General features: G+C 42.8%; 1 protein-coding gene and 1 long non-coding RNA gene across 10 annotated transcripts in view; both read left to right on the top strand.

Moving 5' to 3' along the window:
• Nucleotides 1-16,012, top strand: part of ZFP90 (ZFP90 zinc finger protein) — a 29,095-nt gene extending 13,083 nt beyond the window's left edge. For 8 of the 9 annotated variants that reach the window (XM_074401560.1, XM_074401568.1, XM_074401564.1 and 5 more), the window contains 3 exons: nucleotides 6,250-6,376; nucleotides 6,725-6,820; nucleotides 11,855-16,012. In XM_074401560.1, the coding sequence (XP_074257661.1) occupies nucleotides 6,250-6,376; nucleotides 6,725-6,820; nucleotides 11,855-13,548 (1,917 nt within the window). In that variant the 3' untranslated portion in view covers nucleotides 13,549-16,012. The remainder of the gene's footprint in view (nucleotides 1-6,249; nucleotides 6,377-6,724; nucleotides 6,821-11,854) is intronic. The other variant, XM_074401574.1, reaches the window with a different exon arrangement.
• A 37-nt stretch (nucleotides 16,013-16,049) lies between these two features.
• The window catches only part of LOC141584895 (uncharacterized), a 36,496-nt gene continuing 35,388 nt past the window's right edge, over nucleotides 16,050-17,157 (top strand). Inside the window, exon 1 of the long non-coding RNA XR_012518178.1 lies at nucleotides 16,050-16,111. This is a non-coding gene — a long non-coding RNA (uncharacterized LOC141584895). The remainder of the gene's footprint in view (nucleotides 16,112-17,157) is intronic.

Below are 17,157 nucleotides of genomic sequence, written 5' to 3'. Positions count from 1 at the left end.
GTTTCGCTCTTGTTACCCAGGCTGGAGTGCAATGGCGCGATCTCGGCTCACCACAACGTCCGCCTCCTGGGTTCAGGCAATTCTCCTGCCTCAGCCTCCTGAGTAGCTGGGATTACAGGCACGCGCCACCATGCCCAGCTAATTTTTTGTATTTTTAGTAGAGACGAGGTTTCACCATGTTGACCAGGATGGTCTCGATCTCTCGACCTCGTGATCCACCCGCCTCGGCCTCCCAAAGTGCTGGCATTACAGGCTTGAGCCACCGTGCCCGGCAGGAATCTAAGTTTTAATCAAGACAAATATTTATTAAATATTTGTGGGTGAGGCACAGTGGCTAACACCTGTCATCCCAGCACTTTGAGAGGCCGAGGCAGGTTAATTGCTTGAGCCCGTAAGTTCAAGACCAGCAGTGAAGGGTGTGTGTGTGTGTGTGTGTGTGTGCACGCACACCTATGCGTGCGCGTGCGTGCATGTTTTGAGATGGAGTCTTGCTCTGTCGCCTAGGCTGGAGTGCAGTGGTGGGATCTCGGCTCACTGCAACCTACACCTCCTGGGTTCAAGTGATTCTCCTGCCTCAGCTTCCTGAGTAGCTGGGATTATAGGCATCTGTCACCACACCTGGCTAATTTTTATATTTTTAGTAGAGATGGGATTTCGCCATGTTGGCCACACTGGTCTCCAACTCCTGACCTCAGGTGATTAATCTGCCCACCTCAGTCTCCCAAAGTGCTACAGGTGTGAGCATTTGTGAACATGACCAAATTTGTGTTTTGAAGTGACTCTGATAGTGCCCAGAGAAAAAAAGGTGTTGTCATCAAGAGTTAAAAACGGAGGCCGGTGGTTTCCCTGTCAAGGCAACATAGAGAAACGCTATCTCTACAAAAATTTTAAAAATTAGCCAGGTATGGTAGTGCACACCTGTGGTCCCAGCTGCTTAGAAGGTTGAAACGAGAAGATTGCTCGAGCCTCGAAGGTCAAGGCTTTAGTGAGCTATGATTGTGCTATTGCACTCAAGCCCGGGCAACAGAGCAAGACCTTGTCTCAAAAGAAAAATGTATTAAATATTTGTGGAGTACCTACTACATGCCAGGTCTGTTCTAGGCAATGGAGATTCAACAGTAAAGAAAATAAGTAGTATTCCTGCTCTCTTGGGGTTTACGTTCTGCTGTGGGATACAGACTATAAACAGACATAGGCTATGTCAGGTGGCAAAGGCTATGAAAAAAATGACAGTGAGAATGTTGAATGGGGCGCTATTTTATGTAGGATGGTGAGGGAAGGTTGCTCTGATGAGGCGACATTTGAACAAAAGAGCTGAAGCCAGTGAGGGGAACCACAGGCATACATGCAGGAAGAGGCTGTCAAGTCGAGGGAACAGGCAGAACACAGGCACTGAGGAGGAAATAGGTTTAGTGTCTTCCAGCAATTAGAAGGAGGGCAGGGTGGGTGCAGGGGAGAGCTGCAGGCAGGGGAGGAGGCTTGAGGTGACATCGGGGAACTAGCTGGTACCCAGATTGTGAGGGGCCTATAGACAGCTATAAAGACTTTGGCTTAACTTGGAATGAATCAGGGTGTCATTGGAGTTCTTGAAACAAAGGTAACTTGATCTGGCAGATTCTTTTTTTTGTTTTGTTTTGTTTTTCTTTAGTACAGGGTCTTGCCCTGTCACCCAGGCTAGAAAGCAGTGGCATCATCATGGTTCACTGTAGCCTCGAACTCCCAGGCTCAAGCAATCCTCCTGTCTCAGCCCTCCAAGTAGCTGGGACCACAGACGCAAGCCACCATGCCCAGCTAATTTTAAAAAATTGTTGGGCCACGCGCGGTGGCTCAAGCCTGTAATCCCAGCACTTTGGGAGGCTGAGGCGGGTGGATCATGAGGTCAAGAGATCGAGACCATCCCGGTCAACATGGTGAAACCCCGTCTCTACTAAAAATGCAAAAAATTAGCTGGGCATGGTGGTGCGTGCCTGTAATCCCAGCTACTCAGGAGGCTGAGGCAGGAGAATTGCCTGAACCCAGGAGACAGAGGTTGCGGTGAGCCAAGATCGCACCATTGCACTCCAGCCTGGGTAATAAGAGCGAAACTCCATCTCAAAAAAAAAAAAGAAAAAAATTGTTGTTTGTTAAGAGATGGTGTCTCATTATGTTGCCCAGGCTGGTCTGGAACTCCTGGCCTTCAATGAAGAACTCCTGCCTCCCACCTCAGCCTCTCAAAGTGCTGGGATAACAGGTGTGAGCCACCGCGCCCAGCAGTCTGGCAGGTTTTAACAAGATCTCTCTGGTTGTCATATGGAAAATGTACTTGGGTGGTGGGGCAAGAGTGAGAGGAAAGATGAACTAGGAGTTTGTAGTAATAGTCTAGGTAAGAGATGATGACACCAACTATGGTGAGGGTGACAGGAATAGGGAAACTGGGAGGCAGTGAAGGGTGTGTGCATGTTTTGAGACTGAGTCTCGCTTTGTTGCCTAGTCTGGAGTGCAGTGGTGCGATCTCGGCTCACTGCAACCTACACCTCCCAGGTTCAAGTGATTCTCCTGCCTCAGCCTCCTGAGTAGCTGGGATTACAGGCACTTGTCACCACACCTGGCTAATTTTTATGTTTTTAGTAGAGATGGGATATCGCCATGTTGGCCACACTGGTCTCCAACTCCTGACCTCAGGTGATCCATCTGTCCGCCTCAGTCTCCCAAAGTGCTGGGATCACAGGCATGAGCCACTGGACCCGGCAGCAGTGAAGCATTTGTGAACATGATCAAATTTGTGTTTTGAAGTGACTCTGATAGTTCCCAGGGAAAAAAAGGGGTTGGAATCAAGAGTTAAAGAACAGAGGCCGGTGGTTGTCTTGTTAAGGCAAGAAATGATGAGTGACTTGGAGCAGAGGTTTGCTTGCTGGTTAGCACATTCTGCATCATGAGTGCAGACTCTTTGGGAAAGCAGAATGAAACTAGGAGGCTGTCCAGGCTCAGAGGCTTACACTTGTAATATCAGGGCTTTAGAAAGCCGAGGTGAGAAGATCACTTGAGCCCAGGAGTTTGAGACCAGCCTGGGCAACATAGTGAGACCCTATCTCTTAAACAAAACAAAAGAAACCAGGAGGCCCTGTGTTAAATATGAGGAACCAGTTAAGCAAAGGAGTCCTAGTTGGGTGATGACTATTACTAAACCGAAGAGACAGTATGTCTAGAGGGCAGAGTAGGCAATGGGAAGAAGATTTTACTTCTCACCACTTACCTCAAAATGGCTGGTCCAGCCCCTTTGTCTTTCCTAGCCATGCTTCTCCCAAGACCAGCCTCCCTTCGCAAGCTACCCAATCCCTGGATTGGATTCCCACATTTTCTTCTTCCATGCAAATGGCACTTACCTCTTAGGACCTGGTACAGAGCCTACCTTGAAGTGTTCCCTCCCTCCCCCGCTCTTTCCTGCTTTGAGTGCCTGCAGCACCTCACCTTACTGTGTATCGTCTCGTATTGTGCTCTAATAAATAACACTTTTAAAATAAACTGAACCGTATTCAAGGACTGCAGTGTTTTTCTTTTGCATTTTTAGTTAGCCACAGTATATATAGTAAAGCCAGCCACCTCATAAATACCTAGTCGGTCAGATCTCTAACCTTGGTCAGAAAAATGGCCCCTGTTTCAACCCTGCCCTGTTCCTGCAGGAGCACAGCCAAGTATTGAGCAGGAATATGGGGCAGAGGAGCCAGTATGGTGTTAGGATATGGTCATGCACCTCACTCAGTACAGGGGCCACACTTGCCTTCTTTAATAATCAAATTTTATCCATCTCCTTAAGGCTCACCTCATTCAGGAAACATGTCTAGTGTGAGTCAGGCACTTGTTGGGCAATGGTATTGTAGAATTTTTAAAAAACAACCAGAAGTATTATCCCTGTCCTCATAATGTAAGTATTATACCTGCCCTCATAATGTGTATCGTCTAACTAGGAAAACATGCATTAAATAGATAGGTTTTAAATAGAGTAGATTTGTTTGAATAATGTAGGTGTGCAGAGTGGTTTAAAGCACTTGATAGGGAGGCTGACTCTCCAGTGGGAGATCAGAAGACTTCACTGCAGATCTGCTAACCAGCACCTTAAGTATGAAATGGAATTAGCTATGGGAAATGGGAGGAGAGAATGATACCCTTGAGGAATTTGAGTGAATCCAGTTCAGCTATAGCTAAGCAAACAGGAGAAGAGTACAGAATAAAGCTGAAGCCTCCATGAAAACTTCCCTCCCTGCTCCAGCTAACTCAGCTCTGCTTTCAATGTCTTTTTGCACTAATTGTCTTTACCATACTTTATTATATACTCTGAGACAGAAGTCTAACCAGGAATTAGCCAGATGTGGTGGCAAATGCCGATGGTCCCAGCTACTCTGGAGGCTAAGGTAGGAGGATTACTTAAAACTCAGGCAATTGAGGCTACACTGAGCCACAAATGTGCCACTGCACTCCACAAAAGGACATAGCTCAAGGAAGCCATGGTCACAGGTGACTCATGGTTTAACAAGGCCAAGTGATGCTAGGCAATCAGCCCACAAGCATCAGAACTGACAATTGGGAGGCATGGGGCACGTCAGCCAGCCACGTGTCCATGGGATGGTGGAAGAAGTGATTGGAGTAGGGTAAGACGCCGTGAAAGGCCTTTGACTTAGCCATCCTAATTCTAGCTAGCAAGTCTGGAGAAATGCTAGCATGTTCACCCAAAGAATATTTATTACAGTAATGTTTATAATAGCAGAATACTGGAAAGAATCTCAGTACCTGTTAACATGGATTGGTTCATTGATTTAGCAAGTATTTTTTAAGCACCCGCTATGTGCCGGGCATTGTTCTGGGTACCAGGAATGTAACTGATCAAGACAGATAAAGTCTCTGTCCCATGGAGCTTACAGTGGGGAGACAAACAATAAGGTAATAAGCTCATCTCCAATTGTTGCTAAAAGCACAAGTATCCTTTCTATCGGAATCTGTTACATTCTTGAGTTCAGGTTAAAAGAATTAGGCAGTGAGATAACTGGACTAGCAGGAAAATTAAACAGGTAATGTGATGGATAGTGGAGGTGCTAAGACAGCCTTTCCAAGGAGGCCATGCTTGAGATGATGCCAGAATAACTGGTAACTAGTTGTTAACCATGTAGAGATGCAGGAGGCTAGGGAATCACAAAAGGATTGGGATGGGAACAAGTTTGATGTAGTCAAGGAATATCAAGATCAGCATGTGACAGTCTAGTGAGCCATGAGGGAATTGCATTTTACTTTCTTTTTTTGAGACAGGGTCTCACTCCATCATCCAGGCTGGAGTACAATGGCAAGATCATGGCTCACTGCAACCTCCACCTCCTGGGCTCAAAGTGATCCTTCCAGCTTAGCCTCCTGAGTAGCTGGGACTGTAGGCACACACCACTACACCAGACTAATTTTTTGATCTTTTGTAGAGATGGGGTTTTACTGTGTTGCTGAGGCTGGTTTCAAACTCGTGGGCTCCTGTAACAAAGGAAGTGAATGGGTTCAAATGATCTGCCGGCCTTGACCTCTCAAAGTGTTGGGATTACAGGAGTGAACCACCATGCCCTGCCGCATTTTATTCCTAATATAGTGAAGTGCTGTTGGTTTTAAGCAGTGGGTACCTGTGGTACAGCTGTACTATAGAGTACTATGAAGCAGTTCAATAAGAAGAAATTATTCCACTATGCAAAGATCTCCAGGATACATAGCTAAATGCAAAAAGCAAGTTGTAAAACAATATGTATGGTATTCCATAAAACAGGATTCTGTGTTGAGGTGTGAGTATGATTGGGTGGGTGAGGTGTTAAAAAACATGGACAAGGGACTTTGTGATTACACCAAACTATTAAGAGTGGTTATTTCTGGAAAGTAAAGTGGGATTGGTTATGGAGTGAAGGAGAGTTACCACTTTTTATTGCCTACGGTATTTGGATTTTGTAACAAAGAAAGTGGGCAACAAGGAATTGATGTTGTATAAAAAGGCTTGGCTTTGAAGGAAACTAAGAAGATAGCTAGGTAGGGATACAGGTTTGCAGGACAAATTGCCCATAGCTTTCCTGCCTGACATACTAGATTCTTTAAACAATTATGTAAACAGTGAGTTTATATGACTCAACATTGCCTCCTCAGTCTAACAAATGTGTGATTGCCACTTCTAATAGAGCCTACAGTATGTTCCCAGCATTGCCATGGAACATTTGTGGGGCTGATCCCCAGTTGAGCAGGAATGTGATCTTACAGGAATCAGTGACATTCAAAGATGTGTCTGTGGACTTCACCCAGGAAGAATGGTACCACGTCGACCCTGCTCAGAGGAGCTTATACAGGGATGTGATGCTGGAGAACTATAGCCACCTGGTTTCTCTTGGTAAGGACCACTTCTCTGAGTGTCTTTCCTGCTGTTGGGTCTTTCCTTCCTTGGTTGCTGTTGTGGTGGTGCCCAGAGTATAGGTAACTGTGAGCAGGGTGCTCAGGGATCAGAGCTTGTTAATCTCATGGGGACCCAGCTTTATGGGGTTTTGAGCCTACTCTTTAGGTAAAAGGCCTTTATTTTACAAAACTGGAAATAGGCAATTTGATTGCATGACTCCTTAAGTTGCACCTTTTTTTTCCTTCAGAGTTCCTGAGGATCAAGGACTAGTACTGACTTGTCCTTAGGAGGGTTCTTTGTCCACTTGCACAAACAACCAAATCTTGTGTATTTACCCATGAGCAGGATATCAAGTTTCCAAGCCAGAGGTGATCTTCAAATTGGAGCAAGGAGAAGAGCCATGGATATCAGAGGGAGAAATCCAAAGACCTTTCTGTCCAGGTAAATGAGTGAGAGTCAGGTGTTAGGAATGAATGCAGATAATGGCACAACTTAGGGAGGCGAAGGTACCCTCCTGCAACTGGCTTGGGATCTCCTAGATCTGCATAAGAGGCTGAAGCCATCGCCCGGCTGACACCTTGTAGGTCTCTCCTCTTCAAAAAGGTGTTCCAGCTCTTGCTGGTTTATTGTTCCTCTGGTGGCCTCTGATTCCCTTTGTTAATTAGAGATCCCTTCTGTTACTCATTCGGAATTGAACTCTCGTATCTCTTCCTTGTATTGAACTCCCCCATCTCTTCCTTGTTTAGTCTTGCTGCTTTCACTGTCAGAAGCCCCAGACTTGTAGGAAACACCCACAGCTTCCTTCATTCTCCCTCTCTTCATAACCTGCCTTCAGACCCCATGCCTCACCACCATCTTCCTTCCATCTCATGTGCATGCTGAATTGACTCATTACCTCCCTCCATGGTTCCTGTAGTGTCCTCCTCTCCCAGTTCCTTGCTTGTTAAGTGCTTCTTAGCTTTAGGTCTTTAGCTTTTCTTGCTTTTTCCCCTAAGTGACTCTGCCTTAAGGAACCTGCCTAGCCTCGTTTTTCTGTTACCTCCTTAACAGGGTGCCTGCCTCCTGCTAGTTGCAGCTCTTTATTCTATGCAGTAGACTCAGAAGTCTTCCTTATTTGTGTGATGATTACTTTGTTTCCTTCTCAGAAGTCACATAGTTCATATGTATACCTAAAATCTAAATTCATCACCTTTCATCCCCCACCGGAATAATTTGCTACCTTGCCTATTTCCCATTTCTATCCTTGCCTATTAGAATCCAGTGGATTCTTAATTGCTCCGGCTGGATACCGTAATTAGTTTAGTCTTTTATTTCAACCCAGGCTATTTTCTTCCTATGAGAAGTAGCTTAGATTTTCTTGCCTTTTAACTTCTACTAGTGGCACTGTAAACCAGGGCCCCAATTTTTAAATTATTTATTTATTTGTTTATTTTATTGAGACAGGATCTCACTCTGTCACCCAGGCTGGAGTGCAGTGGCATGGTCTTGGCTCACTGTACCCTCTGCCTCCCAGGCTCACGCAATCCTCCCAGCTCAGCCTCCCAAGTAACTGTTTATGGTGGCTATAGGCATGTGCCACCATACACAGCTAATTTTTTGTATTTTTGGTGGAGACGAGTTTTCCCTATGTTGCCCAGGCTGGTCTCAAACACCTGAGCTCAAGCCATCCACCCACCTTAGCCTCCCAAAGTGCTGAGATTACAAGCATGAGCCACTGCACCAGCCTTATTTTTTATTTTGAGATAGGGGCTTGCCCTATCACCTGGGGTGGAGTGCAGTGGCTCAATCACAGCTCACTGCAGCCTTGACCTCCTGGGCTCAATTGATCCTCCTCCCTCTGCTTCCCAGAGTATTGGGGTTATAGGTATGAGCCCCTGCTGAGATCCCAGATTTAGATTGCTGTAATTCCCAATTGGAATAGCTCACTCTGTTTTTTCTTTTTATAAATCAAATGGATTTTTAAAATTATAGCTTTATTGTGATATAATTCACATACCATGAGATTCACCCCTTTAAAGTGTGTAGGTCAGTGGTTTTTTCATATATTCAGAGAGTAGTATTATATAGTTGTAACACTATCTAATTTCAGAATATTTTCCTCACCCCAGTAAGAAACTTCATACCCATTAACAGTTACTCCCCATTCCCTACTCCTCTCAGTACCTGGTAACCATTAATCTAATTTCTATTTCTATGGATTTTTTTTATATCCTGCATAGTTTGCATAAGTGGAATCATATAATATGGCACTGGCTTCTTTCACTTAGCATCATGTTTTCAAGGTTAATCATGTTGTAGCATGTATCAATACATCATTTTTTTTTAACCATTGAGTAATATTCCATTGTATGGATATACCACATTTTGTTTAATTATTCATCAGTTGCTGGACCACACTGGATTTTATTTATTTATTTATTTGTTTATTTATTCGAGACAGACTCTCACTCTGTCAGTTGCTGAACCACACCAGATTTTACTTATTTATTTATTTATTTATTTATTTATTTTTTGAGACGGAGTTTCGCTCTTGTTACCCAGGCTGGAGTGCAATGGCGCGATCTTGGCTCACCGCAACCTCCGCCTCCTGGGCTCAGGCAATTCTCTTGCCTCAGCCTCCTAAGTAGCTGGGATTACAGGCACGCGCCACCACGCCCAGCTAGTTTTTTGTATTTTTAGTAGAGACGGGGTTTCACTATGTTGACCAGGATGGTCTCGATCTCTCGACCTCGTGATCCCCCCCGCCTCGGCCTCCCAAAGTGCTGGGATTACAGGCTTGAGCCACCACGCCCAGCCTATTTTTTTTGCGACAGATTCTTACTCTGTCTGCCAGGTTCCAATGCAGTGATATGATCTTGGCTGACTGTAACCCTCACCTCCTGGGTTCAAGCAGTTCTCATGCCTCAGCCCCCCGAGTAGCTGGGACTACAGGCATGTACCAACACGCCTGGCCAGTTTTTGTATTTTTAGTAGAGATGGGGTTTCTAGTAAAACCCCTGTTGGCCAGGCTGGTCTCAAACTCCTGACCTAATATGATCCACCCGCCTTAGCTGCCCAAAGTGCTGGGATTACACGCCTGGGACACCACGCCCAGCCACTGGGTTTTAATTCTTTATCTTCTCTATTTTATTTTATTTTTTTGAGATGGAGTCTCGTTCTATTGCCCAGGCTGGAGTGTAGTGGTATGATCTTGGCTCACTGCAACCTCTACCTCCCAGGTTCAAGCAATTCTCCTGCCTCAGCTTCCCAAGTAGCTAGGACTATAGGTACATGCTGCCATACCCAGCTATTTTTTTGTAGTTAGTAGAGATGGGATTTCACCGTGTTGCCCAGGTTGGTCACGAACTCCTGAGCTCAGGCAATTCACCCACCTTGGCCTCCCAAAGTGCTGGAATTACAGGCATGAGCCACCATGCCCAGCCTAATGCTTTATTTTCTTAAAACTTCTGAAAAACCCTTGCTATTACTCTCTGTACTTTACTATAGGCAATAGAAACTTTCTTGATTTAGAAGTTCCATATCAGCCTGGCATGGTGGCTCATGCCTGTAATCCCAGCACTTTGGGAGGCCGAGGTGGGCAGATCACCTAAGGTCAGGAGTTCGAGAGCAGCCTGACCAACATGGAGAAACCCTGTCTCTACTAAAAATACAAAATTAGGCGGGTATGGTGACATATGCCTGTAATTCCCGCTATTCGGGAGGTTAAGGCAGGAGAATCACTTGAATCTGAGAGGTGGAGGTTGCAGTGAGCCAAGATTGCATGATTGCACTCCAGCCTGGGCAACAAGAGTCAAACTCTGTCTCAAAAAAAAAAAAAAAAAAGTTCCCTATCATCCAGTATTATATTTCTATTCCTGCTAAAACAGATCCCCTTAGGTTGAACTTCTCTTAGTATTCTCTGTAAGTAGCATATCTTTTCCCTCATTAGGCAATATATTCTGCCTATCCAAAGCCATTTGTTATTTGAGTTCAAGGTCTGTCTAATCCATGAGACCTGATATATACTAATATATTTTTTCTTCCTTCCCTGACAACAAATATCATTTATAGCATCTACACTATAAAAACTCAGATTTAATAATATACCGTCTGATGGTTTTACCCTTTTTTAGTTGCCAAAAGGTTGTCTTGTTTCTATTCAACCTCCTATTTATGAGCTGGCTGGGAAGAGAACTTTTCTCATTTATTCATTTTAACAAGCATTTTTTGCAAGTCCCACTTAGAAGGATTCTTAAAAAAATACAAGGCATTCTCTGCCCTCAGGAGTTGAGTCAGTTCTCATTGTAGGATAAGGAATTTGGAGGTTTAGGGCCTTATTGTTGTGATTTCCCACTCAACATTTTATTATGAAAATTTTCAAATAGAAAAGTCGAAAAAAAATTTACAGTCAATACCACATACCTGTCACCAAGAATATCACATGTTGTTGTTGTTAACATATTATTTGCTTTGTTAACATGTTGTTTTAATGACTTTTTCATGTATTTCTTCAACTAGCTATCTATCAATCCATCTTACTTTTTTGATGCATTTCCAAGTAAGTTGCAGGCATAATTACATTTCACCCCTACACTTTTAGCATGTATGTTATGTCATTAACTAGAATTTAATACTTATTTTAGTTTTTTTTTTTAAAGTTACATACAGTGAAATGTACAACTCCTATATGTACCATCCAGTTCATTTTAACAGATCCATTCACTTGTCTAACCCAAATTCCTGTTGATATGGAACATTTCTATCACTCTAAAAAGCTCTCTGCCCTTAGTTTTTAAAAGTTACCATTCTTAAACCCTAAAAATTAATCAATTCACTTGTACCAGTGTTCTGAAGTAAAAGGGGACTTAGAGATCAATTTATTAGGCAGCTTGAAATAAATCCTTTTTGGTCAAGGGAGGTAATTAGTATAAAACGAGAGTTCAAACAGATGGAAAACATAGTACCAGTTGTAAAGGCAAAGATGATTTCCCTCCTGATCAAGGACCTCCTTGATCTCCAAGGGTTATACTTTACAAACTGAGAAAATGGAGTATTTAAAATAATCTTTTTAGTTATATCACTGGGTACAGATTTTCTCTGCAGCAAATGCAGAGGAATGAAACCTGGAACCGACAGTAAAGAAATTATGAAATGTATTAGGAAGACAGATTTTGTGGTGGTTTATAAAAGGATAAGAGGCATGGAGAGTTATAGGATCCTAAGATGGACTATGATCCTGTTCCATTTGTATCTGTGCCTAACACAGTCCTGCTCACTTACTTTTTTATTTTCTAACCAGCCCTCCTAGATGGGCTTTCCTCATTCTCTGGACTTACCACCCACATACTCTGGATCTGCAGTCTTCAGTATAATTTATTCACTCTTCCCTTTCTCCATTTTGGGTCTTCTTCCCAGGATACAGGACTGATTTGAAAACAGAGTTATGTGTAACTTATATTCTTTCTTCATTCCTACTGTAGCAGTTTGTTTCAACAGGAAGGAATAGGGGACTTTTGCGCTTTGGATTTCTTTCAGACTGGAAGACCAGGCCTGAATTCAAATCATCACATCTGCAGCAGGATGTATCCAAAGTATCCCACTGCACAGATGATCTCTCACGTGCTGCATTAGAAGACTCCTGGGATGTTAGCAGCCAGTTAGACAGGCAACAAGAAAACTGGAAGAGACATCTGGGATCAGAGGCATCCACCCAGAAGAAAATAGTCACACCACAAGAAAGTTTTGAGCAAAATAAATGTGGTGAAAACTCTAGATTGAACACCAATTTGGTTACACAACTGAACATTCCTGCAAGAATAAGGCCTAGTGAATGTGAGACCCTTGGAAGCAATTTGGGACAAAATGCAGACTTACTTAATCAGAATAATATTCCTGCAAAAAAGAAACCCTATAAGTGTGATAAATGTAGAAAAGCCTTTATTCATAGATCATCACTTACTAAACATGAGAAAACTCATAAAGGAGAGGGAGCTTTCCCTAATGGAACAGATCAGGGAATTTTTCCTGGAAAGAAACACCACGAATGTACTGACTGTGGGAAAACCTTTCTCTGGAAGACACAGCTTACTGAACATCAGAGAATTCACACTGGGGAGAAGCCATTTGAATGCAATGTGTGTGGAAAGGCCTTCAGGCATAGCTCATCTCTTGGTCAGCATGAGAATGCTCATACCGGAGAGAAACCCTATCAGTGTAGTCTCTGTGGGAAAGCCTTCCAGCGCAGCTCCTCCCTTGTTCAACACCAGCGAATTCACACTGGAGAGAAACCCTATCGATGTAATCTATGTGGAAGGTCCTTTAGGCATGGCACATCCCTCACTCAACATGAGGTCACACATAGTGGAGAGAAGCCCTTCCAGTGTAAGGAATGTGGGAAAGCCTTTAGTCGATGTTCTTCCCTTGTCCAACATGAGAGGACTCATACTGGAGAGAAACCTTTTGAATGTAGCATATGCGGGAGGGCTTTTGGTCAGAGCCCATCCCTTTATAAACATATGAGGATTCATAAGAGAGGCAAACCTTACCAAAGCAATAACTACAGCATAGATTTCAAGCACAACTCATCTCTCACTCAAGATGAAAGCACTCTTACTGAAGTGAAATCCTACCATTGTGATGACTGTGGGGAAGACTTTAGTCACATTACAGACTTTACTGACCATCAGAGGATCCATACTGGAGAGAATCCCTATGATTGTGACCAGGTTTTTAATCAGCAAGCTATTTCTCATCCTGGAGAGAAACCCTATCAGTGTAATGTATGTGGAAAAGCTTTCAAAAGGAGTACAAGTTTCATAGAACATCACAGAATTCATACTGGAGAGAAACCCTATGAATGTAATGAGTGTGGAGAAGCCTTTAGTCGACGCTCATCACTTACTCAACATGAGAGAACCCACACTGGAGAGAAACCCTATGAATGTATTGACTGTGGGAAAGCCTTTAGTCAAAGTTCATCCCTCATTCAGCATGAGAGAACTCATACCGGAGAGAAGCCCTATGAATGTAATGAATGTGGGAGAGCTTTCCGAAAGAAAACCAACCTGCATGATCATCAGAGAATTCATACTGGAGAAAAACCCTATTCTTGTAAGGAATGTGGGAAAAACTTCAGCCGAAGTTCAGCTCTTACTAAACACCAGAGAATTCACACTCGAAATAAACTCTAGGAACCTTGAAGTTAAGGAATTTTCAGAATGCTTTAGCTAACGTGTTGTTCTGATTCAGGATCAGAGGATTCTTAAAGAGAGAGAGCTTTGGAATGTAATGAATTATGTGTGTGTTTGTATGTTGTATGTGGAGAAAACTGCCAGTAGACAGATTTTTTTTTATATAAATAAAAGCTCAGATCTGATAACAGACTGGTGTGAAAACATCTACATATATGTAGCTGGTTGGAAATTAAATGTCTATATATTGGACTTTATAAAGCTTTTGAATATATGTATGCAGGAGATCATCAAGTTTCAGCATCTTGACTTATAACCCCCAATGTTAACAGCTTTAAAAAAAAATAAATTCCTGCAGTAATGACCAAAAATCATTTTAAAAATTGCTTGACAACTGCACCCAACTGCAGCTCTTACATTAACTTCGCCGTGGAAACCCGTTCCACCTCCAGGAAGTCACCATTCAAAGAATTAGATCAGCTAGCCGAACCACTTCATTGTACAGATGAAGAGACTGAAAGCCAAAGATGTGAAGTGGTTTCCACAGTATGATACAGCCTATAGGGGTAAAGCTGGGTTAAGAATACAGGTTTCCTGGATTTGCGGCCCTATAGCTTTGTCAGAGAAAAGGTATTTTAGAACTCAGAGGGCTTTAAAATAAATTTTAAGATATATCAGATACCCAAACATTTAATGAGCACCTATGGGTTGGACGCTTTGGGAATTCCTAAAAGCATAAGTGGCAGCAAGATGTATGCAAATTTATCACAAACTGTTTAAAGCAACTTCTTGGAGGCTTACAAAACACAATTTAACAGAAACTGTAGATGGTTGAACTACTAGTGACTTTTTTTTCCTTTTCCCAGTTACACTTATTATACTTTCAGCTAATAATATGCCAGTTTCACAGAACTATTAAGTCCTCTTATTGTGCTTTTTATGGCATGCCCATGAAAAAGCACTAGCTTAAGCCTACAATATCAGATCAATGGCAAAACAGCGTAAAACTAAGAGGAGAATTTTCCCCTGTTAATTTTATTGTGGAAAAGTCTAAGTCTAATTGCCCATTGCCATAAATTTTGTCTTTTACTCAGTTTAGAGTAACACCATATACTGACTCATTTTGTGTGCAAAGAAAATATTTCACCATTAAAAAAATTAACTTGGCTAGGTATGGTGGCTCACACATGTAATCCTAGCATTTTGGGTGACTAAGGCACGCAGACTGAGCCCAGGGGTCCAAGACCAGCCTGGACAACATGGTGAAACCCTACCTCTTAAAAAAAAATCCAAAAATTAGTGGGACATCGTGTAGCTGTAGTCCCAGCTACTTAGGAGGCTGAGGTGGGAGGATCGCTGGAACCCAGGAGTGGAGACTGCAGTGAGCTGAGGTCACAATACTGCACTCTAGCCTGAGCAACAGAGCAAGACCCTGACACACACAAGTCAACTAAAATTTAGTTCTGTAATACCTTTCCATCAGCTAAGCTTCAGTGGCTCACTCCATCCTGTAATGCCTCCCATGTACTATCCTAAAGGAATTTTGGGAACATTCATTGGTCTGTTGACATTGACCATGCAGACAAATTTGGGCACAACTGGACACTTGATCCCTTTTACACAAAAGCTGTCTCCCAAAGATAGGTAATTTTTCCCAGCCCTAAATATTAATTGTGGGGCAAGATGATATTAGTGGTATTAATGGTGAACCTTTCCTACAGGCTTCTTTGTCTTTCTCTCGTCCTGGATGACATTAGGCAGCACCAAAGCATTCTTCATTCTTTGCAGGGAAAAAAAATGTGCATGGGGGCTGAAACGTAATATGTATAGCTCTATTAGTCTGTCCTCTGTGATGCAAAATGGAATATTCCATAGCAGATCTGCCCTTCTGAGATGCAGACCATCCAAAAACCCTTGTTTTTGGTACTCCATGATTAGGTCACACACTGTGCCAAGGGCATGTTTGTATTGTCTGATACATAGCTTGACAATGGGTAATTCTACTCAGACCCTCCCTACTGATTGGCTAGGATGCCTGTCAGGAACTCATTTTGATACTGGTTGTTTGGGGGTCCCCATAGTGAACTGCTTTCAGGAATGGCATGAATTGTAACCAATTGAGTGCTGCCCCCACTGTTAATGGAAGTTTATAAAAACTTAGTTCCAGAAGATCCAAAGGAGACCACTGGTTTGAGTTTGGAGCCTGGCCTAGATCCAACCACCACCCCGTGAACTATAGAGCATCATCATTGACAGGGAGGGAGCTTAGGGTGTATGTGTGGCTCATTGACAACGTTTTCTTTTCTTTTTTTTTTCCCCCACCTAGATTTCAGGGGACAGAAGGTTTTCTTAGTCCCAACAGCCATGCACCATGCACTTATGGATACCCAGCCTTTTAGGGCTACGTGAAATGCATCCTTGTAACATCATTGTATTATTTCAATAAATAGCCTTCTGAGTTGAATGGGAGTCAGTTTGTCTTTTTCAATTTTCAGAACTTGGCTAAGATTAAAGAGTGATGCACCAAGAAGGAAGAATTAACTGCTAAACTCATCACAGCCAGGTGAGTTAATAATAGCTACCATTTACTGAATGCTTACTAATTTAAAGACATTCTGCTAAGTGTTTCACATCTGTCATTTAATTCAATCCTTATAACTCCTGGATAGCGGTGTTGTGGTAGCTCTTGTCTTTGTCTGCCCAGCATTTTCCCCCTTTTCCTCTTGCAACAGTCTGACTGTAGGAACCCGTCAGGATGTCCCTGGAGCTCACTGATAGTTCTAGGGGCAGGCATGAGACCTAGTTCAGCTAATCAGAGTCCTTTGCCAGAATTTTTTCAAAGTAGAGCTGGAAGGAGCTCTACTTTGCTCTTTTGTGTTGCTAGGCCAAAAGGATAAAGGCCTAGAGCTTCCTGGAACCCAGTTTCTTATCAGAGATGGGAAGTAGGAGAGGACAAGGTTGATATGATGGTGTTCTTGTTTCTGTTCCCTGATGTCCTTGGACCTGGCCTAATTTCTGAAGCTCTCTTTGGAATTTAGGGAGCTCCCCATCAGTCCAAATTTATCCTTTTGCTCAAGCTAATTTTTATATTTCTTTGCTTGCATTAAAGAAACCTAAAATATGTATGATATACTTGTATCTGCCAGAGCATCTAGCACGCCTCCCTGGAAGATATGAAAAGACTTCTGCACTTTTAGGCATATTGATGGTGGTGATGCTTGGTTTTTTTATAGCTGCAATAGGCTTTTCATTTTTCAGTATTCTGACTTCAAGATTGAGCACCTTTTAAAAATGCTAAGGTGGTTAATTCCTGCTTGTCTGTTAAAATGCAAATGGTGCTTCAGTAAAGGTTTTGCTGACTCTCCTATTTCAATTACATTGGTCTCCCTTTTAAAATGTTTCATAGATTACTGTCAGTGTCCTCCATGTTACCACAGTTTGCAGTTGTGATTATTTGTTTTTTTTCTACACTAGATGATGATATCCAGGAAGGCAAGAGTCCATGTCTGTTTTGGTAGCTCTTTTTATTACCCTGCTAATTAATGCCAAGCATATGGTAGGTACTTAATACAGTGTTTTAAGTGAGCAATTGAGTGGAGATTGACTGAT

This window comes from Saimiri boliviensis, chromosome 1 (assembly GCF_048565385.1).
Source record: "Saimiri boliviensis isolate mSaiBol1 chromosome 1, mSaiBol1.pri, whole genome shotgun sequence".
NCBI lineage: Eukaryota > Metazoa > Chordata > Mammalia > Primates > Cebidae > Saimiri > Saimiri boliviensis.
The sequence above is the reverse complement of the archived record's forward strand: the minus strand, read 5'-3'. Positions and strand labels throughout refer to the sequence as shown.